General features: G+C 52.9%; 1 protein-coding gene across 7 annotated transcripts in view; it reads right to left on the bottom strand.

Annotated features, from left to right (window-relative positions):
• MPRIP (myosin phosphatase Rho interacting protein) overlaps nucleotides 1-15,077 on the bottom strand; it is a 155,324-nt gene that overhangs the window by 107,985 nt on the left and 32,262 nt on the right. For all 7 annotated transcript variants that reach the window (XM_058703131.1, XM_058703133.1, XM_058703134.1 and 4 more), the window contains exons 2-3: nucleotides 13,706-13,783; nucleotides 11,799-11,864 (exon numbers count right to left, since the gene is read on the bottom strand). In XM_058703131.1, the coding sequence (XP_058559114.1) occupies nucleotides 11,799-11,864; nucleotides 13,706-13,783 (144 nt within the window). The remainder of the gene's footprint in view (nucleotides 1-11,798; nucleotides 11,865-13,705; nucleotides 13,784-15,077) is intronic.

A 15,077-nucleotide genomic window follows, 5' to 3' on the forward strand; every position in this document is an offset into this window, starting at 1 on the left:
CAGAGCAACCGCCAGAGCTCCGCAATGCTAGTCTCCACGCTGCCACGACCCAGGCAGAATCACTTCTCCGTCACCCGCTCTGTTGGAAGGGCTGGTCCTTCCAGGCCCTTCCCTACCCTGACATTCTACTACTGACTGACTCTGAAAACAGACACGTGACACTCGCTGGGGCCCGTGACATCAAGGACAGTCTCTGGTGGCGCCATCTTTTCCTTTCCTCCTCTATGTCCTGCCTTTCCTCCTCTTCCATTCCCAGTGCCTCCGTGTCATGCCTGCCTGCCAGTGGCCCCCGTGAGCAGTGCCGAGCCTGGCCCAAACCAGAGCTGGGAGGAGAAGACGGGGGGGATAACAATGCGAAGAGGAAGCAGCCATATGCCCTGATTACTCGGAAGTCATTCTTCTGCCAGGAAGGGGGGAGCCCTCCCCACCATCTCTCAGCCTGGTCTAGGTGACGCCACTCCGCCCTGCAGACCCGGGCCAGCTCATTTCTCCGGTGAAACCTTCCAGGTGGAATCAGCTCGCCCTCCCCTGTTCCCAGACGCTTTGTGATAGCTTCCATTATCATACCCTCTGTGTCGGTTGAGTAATGGTCCCCAAAGACAACCGTGTCCCAATCCCCAGAACCTGTGCATGTGACTTTAGATAACAACAGGGACTCTGCAGGTGTGATTAAGGCAAAGATCTTGAGATGGGAGAGGAATCACTTATCTGGAGGGCCCAATGTCATCACAAGTGTCGTCTAAGACAGAGGCAGCTGGAGATGTGACAAAGAGGAGAAGGAGATGTGACAACAGAAGCCAAAAGCAGCAGTGACCGAGGAAGGGGCCACAGGCTGAGGAACGCAGGCAGCCCCTGGAATCTGAAAAGAAAACGACACGGATTCTCCCCTGGAGCCTCCAGAAAGAACCAGCTCTGCTCAGAGAAATGGATTCTGGACTCCTGACCTCCAGAACAGTAAGAGAACGAATCTGTGTTGTTCTCAGCCACTAGGTTAGCGGTGATTTGTTACGGCAGCCGCAGGCAACTAACACCGCCATGTTACGTATCATTATCAGTCGTCCCCTTCATTCCCAGAATGAAAGCACCTTGGAGTTCACTTCTGACACACTTTAGGCACTCAACAGATGTCTAAGAATGAATGACTCATCAACATGCACATGCACAAGGCCTGGACCAGCCCTTGTGAAGGATGCCCCTTCCTTAAGATCCTCCACCTGCCTGCCTACTATGGCTCCTGTGATTTCACCAGTGGAAACACTCCCTGGCTTCAGAGAGTTCTCCCACCATAAAGAATATGCCCTTCCTTTCCCTTCCCTTCCCTTCCCTTCCCTTCCCTTCCCTTCCCTTCCCTTCCCTGCAGAGGAAAAGATTCTTCTGGAAAAGTGTTTTGTGGAGAGAAGGGAGGGCAGGAGAGATTAAGACCCACACATGTTAAGCTGCCTACCCACAACTAATACTTTAAGTGGCTTGGCTTACCAGGACAGCATTGCCCGTATCCCAGGGAGTCCAAAGCAAAACACTCAGTCAGGGAGAGCGGGTGCAGGGGCAGCAGGGTCCTAACCGGGGCGGGGTAGAGTATGAGGGCCCGAGAGGTAAGGGTGCTGGGACTTGGCCCCTGGAGAACTCTGCGGCCTGGCTTCGCGCTACCCAGCCCCACGTGAGCATGTGTGTGTGAGCACCACATGTGCACATGTAAACATACTAGTACAACTCGCTTGGCCTTGTTTTCTCAACCCCAAATGTTTTCTGTTGCTAACTTCTATAAAATGACTCTTTTTCGACAGTTCTTTCCCTGCTGCTACTTAATTAGTTCCCTAACCAATTACTCCAAGCTGTTCGCTTTCCTAATACCCAAAGTCATTTCTCTCTCTGCGGGAGGGAGCCACCCAGCCCGTTATCACAGACTCGCCGCAGGCCAGCCGCAGCTGCCGCAGAGGAGTCCGCCCACAGCTCTGAAGATCTCCAATAGGGGTGCCGATCACAGCCCATCCTCGGTCGCTATCCCGGCGCAGAGGAAGGGCCACAGAGATCCCTGTGCACACTCCACAGAGGTGCTGCTCCCACCCCTCCTCCTGTCACTGAAAGAGCTGTGCACACACAAAGGGCTGGGCAGATGGCACCCAAGTGGACAACGGGACATAAAACCACATTCGGCCGCCTCTGTTAATGAATCATGGGTATCCAGAAGCCTTCTCGCTCAGTACCTGCGGGCGCACTGGGGGAGGCACAGAGAACGTGGGTACCTCATAATGGCTCATGGACACTGAATACAGGCAGGCAGCTAATCACTATCTTGCCGCCCTTGACTCACCACTCATGTGACTGGGAAGGAAGGTAAGCACACTGGACGGTCCCAGTGAGACAGAAAGGCACTCGTTGGATAACCCGAGGTCACCAAATCCTCAGTGCTGTGTGAAAGTCAAAGATGGCGGGCACTCCGTGGGAAGCCTTCTTAAAATCTTTACAACAGTGGGGCGCATGGGTGGCTCAGTCAGTTAAGCGACTGACTTCGGCTCAGGTCATGATGTCATGGTTTGTGAGTTCGAGCCCGGGGTCGGGCTCTGTGCGGACAGCTCAGAGCTTGGAGCCTGCTTCAGATTCTGTGTCTCCTTCTCTCTCTGCCCCTCCCCTGCTCACGTTCTGTCTCTCTCTCTCTCTCTCTCAAAAATAAATAAATATTAAAAAATTTTTGTTTTTCTAAATTTTAAACGTTCACAACAGAGAATCAAGCACTGGAGTCAAGACAGTAGACCCATCTCACGGTTCATGAGTTCGAGCCCGGCATCGGGCTCCGTGCTGACGGTGTGGAGCCTGCTTGGGATTCTCTCTCCCCCTCCCCCACTCACTCTCTCTGTCTCTCTCTCAAAATAAACTAAAAACAAATCTTTAAAAAAAAAAAAAAAAAAGACAGTAGACCCATTTACCACACAGTCAGCTTGTCCCATCCCTAGGTATGTTATTTAATGTCCTGTCTGTGCGGGCAAATACCAGGCCCTGTCTTGAGGTGCTCACTGACCTAGAGAGGGAGACCGACGTGGCAGAAGTGTCTCAGGGATCAGGGACAGAGGAAGGAAGATCACATGTGACCTGGACCCATGTGGGAGTGGTACCTGTGTCTTCTCTTGGTTCTTGCAAATAATTCAGGGTTACCTGCAGCAACCCCCTACTGCACCTGGCAAGCATTTCTTTGTTCCCATCTCCTTAACCCTCTTTACCCACTCATTCCTGCATGTTCTCTCTTTGCTCTACAAGGCTTCAGCCATCCATGTGAAAGATTCTAACTCTCCACCCCACACTTAGGCCCCTGTATGTAAAACAGCCCTCCCCCCCACCACCTCCCCCACTCCCAAAGGGCAGCCCATAGGCCACCGATCAGGACCAGGCAATCAGAACCTGGCTGCTTACCGCACACCTACTGGTTGAGTCCCCAAGGTCAAGATTGTTAACCCCCTCCCTTGGGTTTCCCCACCATAAAATGGAGGTCTGGACCAGGTCATCTCCTGAAACCCATCTGCTATAACAGAGTCTGCTCTGTTCTTTATCCAAATAGCCCCACGGTTAACCACTGGTGGCTTTCATGCCCCAGCTGCTCTGTATGCGAGATATGTCACTCGGGCCAGCATACAGAGTTGTAAATGACAAGAAATGACAAGAAAAAGCTACCAGAGGCAGAATGCTGCACTTTGCAATAATGCCAGGCTCAGATGTCTTAACAAGCCCGTGTTCCCAAACTCCTCCCCAACTTACTTTAAAAGGAAAGGAGGGGAGGGTCTTAAATTTGGTCCCCGGTTTCATTTCCATTTGTCCTGAAGGTCCCAGAGAGACACAAAGAAAAGGTCCCTGCATCTACATGCTTCTTGCTAGTGGGTGAAGTCGTGTGCATCACAGTAAGTCAAACAAAAGGAGAAATGGCGTGTGGCACTTGTCAGCTTCACCACTGACCCCTGAACTTTGACAACAGGATTCAGCTGGGAAGAGTTCCCAGTCCCACCTGGGTGAAAGTGAGTCATTCCCTGCTCACTCACTTTCACGTTTCGTAACATCCACTTCCTGCAGGAAGCCCAGAGGCCAAGCACAGAGGGCCCTCTTATGACCCATCCCTCACCCTGTCATCCACTCCCTGCCACCAAGGGACACAAATTCCACCAGGACTAATGCCTCACCTTCCAGCCAAGGGACTGTTACAGTATCACTCCCAAAAAGCTGAAAATTGTTTTTTGGTTGTCGCGACGAAGTAAAGATGGGATAAGGGACACATCAAAGACCCCCGTGTCCAGAAAGCTAAAGCAGGCGGGGGTAAAACACCTCCATACCCCGGAATCACCTTGTACACAGCCCAGGCTGTGCCCAGCCCGACAGCCAGCAGGCCGGGCCCTGCCCCTCCCCTCCCTTGCCCGTCTCCCCGTTACTTTCTACTTCTTGCAAACGTCAGCCCCAACACGGGCCCCAAAGTTAACCTAGAAAGGGGAGTCCTATTCACACATCAGCCCACATTAGCAAAACATTATTTTTGCAAAACACTATTTTAAAAAGTCCATTATTTTGGAAAAATAAGTTAATTATGTGGTCAAGGCAAGAAGAGGTGCCTGGCCTGTGTAGGCAACGTGGCCTAGGCCTTCACGCACCTGGATAATTCTGCCACAGGAGGTCCGTCCAGTCACAGCATCTTCTTCAGTATGGCTCGGGGGGGCTGGTGAAGAAGGGGTTGGGATTATCTCACAACTTTAACTGACAAGGCAGCAAACTGCATCCGTTTTAAATGCTGCAGTGAGGTTCTCTGCGGAACTGCACTTCAATTCAGAGCTCTCCCAACCGCGTATGACAGTGGCCAGAGACCTCAGCGGAACCTGCTGCATCTGTAGGGCCTCAGGGCTTGCTTCCCCTCCCAACGGCTCCCCATCTTGCTCCAGAGGCTGGGTAGGGAAACACTTCCAAGTTCACGGTCGGTTTCTGAAAGTGCCTGTATTACCACAGCGAGCATGGGACTAGCAAAGAGCAGCTGAGCAGAGGAGGGGAAGGAGGGAAACACAGGCTGGCTGAGGCCCCGAAACCCTCATGAGGTTCCTGCGGAGGGAAAAGGGGCAGGGAGGAGGGCCCCGCTCAAGGCCGCTCAGCCAGAAACAGAGGAAGGAGATTAAAACCCACATTTACTGGACTCCTAAACCAACACCCTCCTTGCATCCTTCAGGCTCCTGGCACCTAGACACAGCAGGCCTGCCTCCGTTCCCTGGAAGCGGAAACCTTGTGGAAAAGAACGAAGGCCAAAGCAAGGCTGAACGCGTGATCTCAGATTCAAAAGTCAATCTAAAAGCATGGGACTAATGCACACAATACCTTCCCAGGTTTGCCGTCTCAGCCCTACCCCTTGAACATGAGGGTTCCCTGCATCTGAGGAAGCTTCTCTGCCTCTGGGCACAGGCACAGGGAGGCACCCTTCACTCTTCTGACCCTACACATCTCCAACGGACGTTCATTCGCCAGGACCGCAGGCCTGAAGTTAGTTTAGCTCGACTGGCTTGAACACACAAGGGAAACTACTCTCGCCGCCAGTTTATGGCTACAGACAAACTCGAGGGGTGGGAAGGATGCCGAGGGCCCAGCCTGGCCCTCAGCCAGCACCATTACCCTCCCCCATTCAGGCAGCAACTGCCGGAGAGTCGGCCGTGGCCAGACACAGGGAAGGACGGGACCGGACGGGCCCGGACGGGACCGCCGGGGAAAAGACACCATCATTCTCCCAGAAGGTGGCTCACCTGTTTACAAATCCCAGTTCTGTCACTCAGAAGTTGAGCGACCCCACCATATGCCTGGGCCTCAGTTTTTCCGTCTGTGAAATGGACACAACAGTATCTATCAAGGGAGTGTCACGAGGACGACATCAGAGATCCTGCCTGAAGAGCCAACACACACGCAGCACTGGGCCAAGCACGCTGTGCCTCCCCAATCTCCGTGACAAGCAGGAAGGTGGCCAACGTCCTCTCTCTCCTTTCAGAAGACTTCTCTGACCCTCCAAACCACCATGACCCCGAACAGTGTGCACATCGTGGCTTTGCTTTGATGTTCAATCTTCCCGTGTTCATGGAGGGGTCCCAACAGACTGCGTGAGGTTCACCACGAGTGGGACCTCCTTTCAGCCACGTGTTCTTCCCCTGCAGCTTGCCTTGGATACAAGAGCCGCCGCGGTCACCAACGGATCGGACACATCAGCCCTTCTCTGCCTCGGAAAGCTCCAAGCGAGGAAGAAACAAAGCCAGAGCCTACAGAGGAGGGTCTCGAGCGTTAGGGCTTCCTAAGCATCACAAGCAGGGGTTATTTAAACTCTGGAAGGCTGGGCCTTGCCCTCAGAAGATTCTCATGCAGGGGAACACCTGGAAAAATATGCGATGGGGGACAGAACAAAAGAACCTCAGAGACAGTTCCTAAAGACAGTAGGGCCAAGCTGTGACGCCCCTCTTCCACGCTCTCCTATGGCCCTGGGCAGCTGCCCACCATTCAGGGCACATGACACAACACCAAAGTAGGTGAGATCTGACAAGAACCAAGCAGGCAAAGGTCCCGAGATCAAAGCAAGCTCCGGGATTCTGACAGGAGGCAAACCCTTACTGAGGAGCCGGGATCCTACCCCGTTAGCACTTGGCATCTGCGGAAGAATGCTCGCACCAAGCTCACCTCGTGACACAGAGACAGATACTCTGAGCACAGACACCCCAGAGCCACTTCTCTGGCCGGACCTCTGCATTCTGTGGGATGGACAAACCCACGGCCGCCCCTGAAAAGGGCACGTCTCCAAGGACCAGAAGTGTTTTCCCTACGATGCCTAAGGATGTGAACGAAGCTAAGGGTCCTCGGCAGCACAGCCCCTAAGAGTCGCGCAGCTCCGGTCCGTCCTGACTCTCAAGGCAGAGGATGGCGAGGTGCCCCACGAAGTGAAAGGCAACGACCCTCAGTACCACACGCTCGCCACGGAAGTGGAGCTACACTCCCTCTACGGCGTCCCCGCGGGAGGAACCCGGGGTCCGTTTGCTCCAGAGCCCAGACGGTTCAAGAGCATGAGACCAGCAGAACTTTTACAACAAGGAGATTCTGACACCTGCTCCAACGCGGACCAACCTCAAAGACTTTATGCTCAGTGGCATCAGCCAGACACGGAAGGACCAATACTGCAGGACTCCACCTGTATGAGGTACACAGAGTCGTCAAAATCAGAAAGCAGAAAGGGGGTTGCCAGCGGCCAGGGGGCAGAGAGGCTGGGGAGTCAGCGCCACGTGGGGCAGAGTTTCGGGGCTCTGCAGACGAGTGGGACAGTGGAGTCTGCTTGACCACACAGCACCACACTCTTAAAGACGACTGGAACAGGAGGTATTGTCATACGTAGCTGATAACTTAAAAACAAAACAAAAGAACCTTACACCGTCTTTTTGGCCTGGCTTCTAGGAGCTAAAATAAAAGCAAGAGGATATGAAGGCAAGAGAGCAGACCACAGCTCAGCAGGTACGGTGCCAACAGAGCCCTAGAGCCACATGGCCCGGCGTGTTCCACCGCAAAACTGGAGGCCCTGCCGTCGAGCAGGACTTGGTGCTTCCCTGAGAAACCTTCCAGTGGGTGACCTTTGGGCTCCGACGAAACCAGTACCTGAGCTTTACGCCAGTCTCCAGAAGCTTAAGGAGACAGGGTAGAATCTGGTATGATAATGGGCAGGTTGCAGAGGAAGAAACAAAAGCAGAAGAGACAGGGAGAAGTCTGGGTTTCTAGATCCTCTCCTCCGTCCACTCCTGAAACACCAGCGGCCCAGCCAAACTGCTCAGGCTCCCACTTGTCTGTGAGGCTGCCCTGAGCCCACCTCACCTCAGCTTGTGTTTGGGAAAATTTCTTTCCCTTTTTTGGGAAATGTGCCTCTCCTCCACACCCACCAGTTACAGGGTATGTGGGTGTATCGAGAAAGAAATTTCCCAAAAAAGGAAAAGCGATTCGCAAAGGTTAGCCCCATCTCAGAGCTGCCGGGCAGAGAATGGCAACAGTCAGCCCGTGGAGCGGGACTAGGCCTAACGGCTCCAGACCCAGCAGAGGTCTCAGAACGAAAGAGCCTCTGGAAGCAGCCCCTGAAGCAGGCACGGCCCCAGGGAGTACAGCCTCCCTTCTCCTCCCGGGACCTCCTGACAACCGCCATGCCCTTGTCCGTTCCAGCCCAGGGGGGCCCGGGACAACCTTTCTCACACTGTTCTCTGGAGCCTTCCGGAGCGTGTTCTCCCCTCCAGTAAGAGCTGGAACACACAACACACCTCGTGCCTCTCCCGGAAGCTGGTTACTTCAACTCAACAAATATTTACTAGGCCTGTGCCACCCCAGCAAGGCCCCGGCTAGATGATGGAGACAGAGACCAAGAATTATCGAGGGCCTAGTGATGGAAAAAAAGTCACCATCTAGTTGATAAGATAACATTTAAACCAATGAAAACAAACAATAATATCGTATAAAAGTCAAGTAACAACTTGAAACAGATTGTGACTCGTGTTAAGGGGACAGGCCAGCCCTGAAATGCTATGACGTATTACAGGCAGTAGAGGAGCTCTGAGCAGGAGGGCCGAGGGGGTGGGGGGTGGGGGGGGGCACGGGCTCGGCAGGAGCAGAAGGACCAGCAGTGGCTACAGGCTTCCCGGAGCCGGGGCCGCTGCTGTTAGAGACCAACCAACACCAAGGTGTGGCCATTATACAGCACGGTGGTCTGAGCACAGCGCAGGAAGTGGTACGTATATGCTCCCTGGGTAGCAGCTACGCACATAGGCAATCCTCCTAGACCTGTGGACTCCCAATGTGCGGGGCCCCCGGCAGAAACCACTGCACTCCAGGAACAGGCCTACACCATTCCACATCTGGCATTTACCACGCCAGCCAGCTGGCTAACGCTGCCCCATTCACCTCCCCCACTCCCAGGAAATCAGACAGTGGAGTCCTTCCTCACCTCAAGAACAGGGGTGAAAAGAAAGCAAGTCAAACTTATATTTTAATTCAAAAAATAAAAAAAATTTTACACAAGCCACTGACCAGATCACCCGGGAGGGTCTCTCAGCCTTAGCACTGCTGACATTTGGGGCTGGATCATTCCCTGTTGTGAGGCCTGTCCTGTGCGTCACAGCAATCCTGGCCTCTACCCTTAGGTGTCCAGAGCAACCTGCACAGTTGCAAGAGTCGAAGATTCCAGACGTTGCCAAGTGGCCCTGAGAGGCACAGCGGTCCCCAGCTGAGGACCATGGCTCTACTTGACGTACTCTAAGAGAAACTCCCAGCACGGCTGCGTTCAGTTCAGACAAGAGCCTGCCTGCAAAGCTCTCCCGCTCCAGGTCTCAGGACCCTGCCAGCCGGGCAGAGGCAGGCGTCTAGGCATCGGGAAAGCTGACCTTTGGGTTGGGGCTCCAGGATTCTGGATTGTGCTCACTGGGGAGTGGCCAGGAAGAACAAGGCCTGATACGGACCACTGGGGTGGGAGAGGCCCCTCCAGCCCTTGCAAGATAGAGCCCACCTGCAATGGCCGCCAACGCTGACCATGGGCAGCTGGCATCTGACTGCCTCCTTCACCCAGCCTCTTGTCAATTGCAGGCCAGACGCTTTCCTGCAACTTTCCCCCAAAGCACTTTCCTAACACAACAGGGAAAACCCTCACACACCTGAGATGCTGCTTTAAAGGTATTTCAACACAACTGACACTGTCTTTTTTCACTCACAGAAATAATGCCTCTCTACTCCCTGGAGGTGCAGTGTCTCTGCAATGCCCACACTAACATTTCAACACTAAATGGCACACCAGGTCAGCCTCTTTGGCTCCAAGGTCATCTGCCAGAAAGTGGCCCATGGCCCAAAACTCAACTCTGGGCATCCCCCACAATGCCCTCTCTGTAGCCCACACTTTTCCCGGGGCTTCTTTTCCCATGCGGCTGGCACGGTCCCACCTCTGCCCCAGCGGCACGTGAAATAATACCCAACCAACATTTGGGTTGCTGGGAGACCAAAACGTACTGCAAGGTGTCAGTACTCACGGCTCACCAGCCTCAATTCTTTAGGAGCAGCTCTTGGGATGCATCATGTGCTCTCCATTTGTGCAGACACAAAGGCATCCACGGTAGCCACCCTCGCTTGGTACATGTGCAACTGAGCTGAAGGGAACAAAAGACCGTACTGGACTCCAGTAGACCTACAGAAAGGTTTCCTGACCAGAATAATCGGTCTCCAAGCAAAGTCCAGGGAACTCTTTTTCAGGAGGGTTCACGGTGTAGCCCAGCCTGGATGTAAGCCAGTGACCTCTGAGGCTCCTTCTCTACTACTGTTAGGCTTTGGGGGACTTAAGAACAAGGCAGCCAAGCACAGGGAGGACAAAGTAAACTTCAAGGCTTGCAGAAGCCCATCTCCCACCCGGGGCTACGACCTGCACGATGGCCAAGCTGGAAGAGTGCAGAGGGCAGGGCCGGGTCTGCCTTCAGGCCTGTTTACCTTTTCCCTGAAGGAAACGGGTATCCAAGTGAATCGGTTCCCCTGCTCCTTTTTCTAGTGAATTCTACCACACCCCACCGATGCTCACCTCCAATCTACTTCGGACCACAGATGCTTCCATGGCAAAAACCCTCTGGGGCCCATTACACTGTTCTAATACACTCACCAGAAAGAATGAGAAAGAAGGAACCAATGAGGCAATGGTTGATATAGAACAGGCATCATACCTGCTAATTCCATTACCTAAATATCATACCCACTAATTCAGCTGAGAAACAGAAAAGAGAAAGCATCACATCACAAATATTAGGACCCCCATTTGGAAATGGACTCACTTGTGGCCTTGTCACCCAGCTCTACTGACCACCCTAAAATCCAAATGTCCCAACAGCCTACAAGGTCCTTGGAGAGGACAGTTATCTCTGCTCACACTTCCAGGACCCTGCCCTCACTCCTGTAGCGAAAAGAAAATGAACTCTGGGTGGGATGGGGGTCAACCTATTTCACACAGTATGACCCGATTTTCCAGGACAGTCCCGGTTAAAAATGCTGCCCACATAAATGCACACAAACTCAAGTGGAACAGGAAAAGGTACTAAAATCTTCTGCCTTCAACCCTTCATAAAACTTGGAACTCAGTCATACTTTAGATTAGTTAGGAGAGACCGATCTCCGTAGAGAAAAACTCAGGCGACGTGGATGGAAAAAGAAAAGCCACAACAACTTTGCACCTGGTTGGTTTTCAGGTTTGCCTCTGGACCAAGAGCAATAAACACTCATCCAGCCCAGGAAGCAGGGAGCAAACCAGAGCCAAGCTGGTGCGCGGCAGGGCAGGAAGGAGCCCCGTGTCCTGTTTCAGCCACCAGGAGAAAACTGACCCCATGGCCAGGAGGCCCCTGAAGGTCCAACAGGACGAGACTAACTGCGGCAATGGAACTGAGAGGCAGTCCTGGGACGACAGCACGTGAACGCACATGTGCTCAACTCACACACGCATGCCCAGGGTCAGTCCCCCACCCATCCCCGCAGGCCCACAGCCTGTTCTGCTTCTCGCTAACTGGCCAAGTGGGACTCCTGTCAGCCTGGAACACAAGGACTTCCTCCCTTGCTACTCACTCTCACCTGTGACGATGCCGCCCAGCAAAGGTCTGGGTTCTCAGGGCCATCCCTCACACACACCCCAAGTTCTTCAAATTCTAGGCTCCCAAAGGAACACCCAAGCACACCGCTGTGCTCGCAGACGACCCAAGCACAGCCGCGATGAAGGGGCCCTAAGGGAGGCGAGAAGCACGGAGTGGACGTGGAACGACACTCACCATCTCGTCCAGGGCGTAGCGCAGGAGGCCGTGCTCGTAGAGGATGAAGAACCGCCGCTGCCATTTCTGCAACGGAGCATAGAGTGGGTGGTTAGGAGGGAGTCCCCGTGCCTGACAAGCCTATGTCAGATGAATGCCGGCTCCACGCCTTTCACTTCTGGGGCAGATGGCAGGAAAAGAGGGACCCAAGGCATAAGAATGGTAATTTATTAGACAGCCAGGGGAGTCTTTTCTGTATTTCTGTATATTCTGTGTTTTCTATGTACCCAGCACAGAACTTACCACATCACGTGGTGTCAGTTTTTACTTGACGAACTGTATGGCACAGTATGGAATAACCTGAGAATGCCAGGCCCTGATCCCCCACTTCTAAAAAAAACCTAGGAAACTGCTATAAAAGGGTTGTTCCAATGACCCACAGGGAATCAGAGACAGGGAAAAGGCAGTCAGGCTCCAGTGTTCACGGAGGATAAGTGAGCAAACAAAGATCAAAAGTGAGGAGGAGGGAGACCCGTAGGAATGACTCTGATGTCCGAGGAGTGATCGATAGCAAAGGGCACCCCTCTCCACGCTCCACCCAAAGGACAGGCCGTGGGGGCTGGCGGACCCCAAAAGCACTAACAGCAGAACAGAAAGAGCCACAACGGCCAACGCTTTCCTTCTTGTCGGGGGGAAAACATGTCCAGCACAAGAGACTCTTGGTCCCTGAACCCCAGAGATCATTATGGGGATCCATGACCTATTTTGAACATTTCAAAAAGCCCAACAAAATTCATACTTTCATCGGCAATAAGGCCACAAGAACTAAGCTATCACGCCTCTCTGCTTTGGGCCAGAATTATATCATCCGTAATAACGTTTTTCTCATCAGAAGCTGGAAATGGCAATTCTGTATGACCCAGATATAAAACAGGAAAGGGAGCTGCTCCCTGGTTACTGCAGGCATTGGAACACAGTCACCCCTGTCGTCCTTCTGCCTGGATGGCACAGGATGCCCAAATGGCCTTGCAAAGAGGACATGGAAGGCTGGTCCCATGCTGGGTATCCAGGGAGAGGCCACTTGAAATCTTCCTGAGAAACCTCTTCAAGGCTCCTATTTGGCATCTTTAAAGTCAAAACCCATACCAGAAGTCATCCTAAAGATCCCAGGCATAATGCAAGGTCTGTAGGGCACCACGGCCCCCACCCCAGAGTGTAGCATTGGGGCCAGGGGGGGCAGCAGAGATCAAGAGGCAGAGCAGAGGCTCCCTCGGGGACCAGGGGACAGGAAGGAAGAGGAGCTAGAGCAATTTACAGGGTATGGGCCGCAACACCTGGAAAAGAACACGTGGAAAAGGAAAGATGGTGTTTTAACTAGTCACCCAAAGAGGCCCCCAGGCAGAGGAACAAAGTACTGTTCGGGACAGCGTTGGTTTAATCGTCTCAGTGCTCCAGCGGACCTGGGTGCTCCCGTACTGGGCTGGGGTGGCCAGGAGAGATGGGACCAGAGCAAAGCTGGCCCTCCAGTCCCTCATCCCTTCACTAGTGCTCATCTGCTGATCCCCTCACCTGGGAGGAGAGATGAGGCAAGGAGGGAAGGAGCTAACCGGAAGCCTAATTAGCATAATGCAAATGTTTGCTGAAGTGCTATTCTGCTTTTTACATTTAACTGTTTCTGGAGTCAAGCTGACCCAAGAAACAGGAGGCACCAGGTGACAGCAGCTCCTTTTCAAGGGTGGCATAACTAGGATCATGGAGACTTTTCCTGTTGGACCTACAAGTCTGCCAAATGGGGGTTCCCTGCTGATCCTGCCATCCCACAACCCATTGTTTAACTCCCCATCTCCCTTCCCCACTCCCTGGACTTGCCCCTAGAAGGGTCCCTCTGGAGCTCCTCCCACTTCGAAAATTCATTCTGAGAACCTTACCCGAGACCGATGTACTGGATTGTCAAAGTCAGTCCCATCTGGAGCCAGGAGCAGCCAGCCACCATAAATAGGTTTTGCCTGGAGGAGAAAAAAGAGGGCAGAGGTCATCAGTGCCTTGGACCGGAGAGAGAACAGGTTCAGTGGTCAAGCTGAAGATAAGCACTCACTGAAACCAGAAGTCACCCCTGCTTAGCACACACCAGGCATCTCATTCCCCAGGCCGAGTCTCCAAGAAAGACGTTTGTGACCAAGAAGCTCCCGGGAGGTCTGCAGAATCTGGTGTGCAGCAGGTAACACGAAACCCAGCAGAACCCTGAAAACCTGGAGAGCACACGGACTCCTAAGAAACACATGCCTCCCTCAAGTTCTTGATCAAGCCACCACGGTCAGGAAACAATGGTATTTTCAATCACCAGGTGAGTGTAATGCGTGCTGGGTACTAGGTGTATCATGCAAACAACAGAGTCAAAAGTCCTCATTCTAATGATACAAAAAGGCCTGGGAGAAGAAACACCGCTTTAGTGATCCCGGCTAACACTGGCCAAAGAATCACCAACTTCCCGGCTAGGTGACATTGGGCTGAAAACTGCTGGGTTTCAATTCTCCCACGTGGAAGGTGGGGGTGATGATAACTGCATCTATACCTCACGAGACTCACGTGAGGACTGATGAGGCAACGTAAGTAAGACAGCACAGGAATACAAAATGGTGCAGCCACCGTGGAAAAATCTGGCAGGTCCTCAAAGAGTTAAACACAGAATTCCACACGACCCAGGACTCCACTCCTAGCTATATACACCCAAGGAAACTAGAAGCAGGTGCTCAAATAAAACTTGGACATGAACGTTCACAGCAGCACTCCTCACAATTGCCAAAAGGCAGAAACAGCCCCAATGCCCAGCAACACGTGAACGGATAAACAAAACGCGGCCTATCCATACAACAGAGTATTAGTAATACAAGGGCATGAAGCACTGGCACATTCTACAACAGGGACGAACACTGAAAACACACTATAAGTGAGAGAACACAAACACAGAAGACCACACTTTGTATGATTCCATGTACATGAAATATCCAGAAGAGCTAAATCCACACAAACAGAAGGCAGATTAATGGTCGTCAGGACATGGAGGGAGCAGGAAAGGGAAGTGACGGCTAACAGGTATGGGGTTTCTTTATTTTTTAAAAAAAACGTTTATCTTCTTTGGGACAGAGACAAAGTGAGCTCAGGAGTGCAAGCAGGGGAGGGGCAGAGAGACAGGGAGACAGAGGCTCTGAAGCAGGCTCGGCACTGACAGCACAGAGCCCGATGCGGGGCCCGGACTCACAAACAGCGAGATCATGACCTGAGCCAAAGTTGGACGCTTAT

Source organism: Neofelis nebulosa, chromosome 16 (genome assembly GCF_028018385.1).
Source record: "Neofelis nebulosa isolate mNeoNeb1 chromosome 16, mNeoNeb1.pri, whole genome shotgun sequence".
Taxonomy (NCBI): Eukaryota; Metazoa; Chordata; class Mammalia; order Carnivora; family Felidae; genus Neofelis; species Neofelis nebulosa.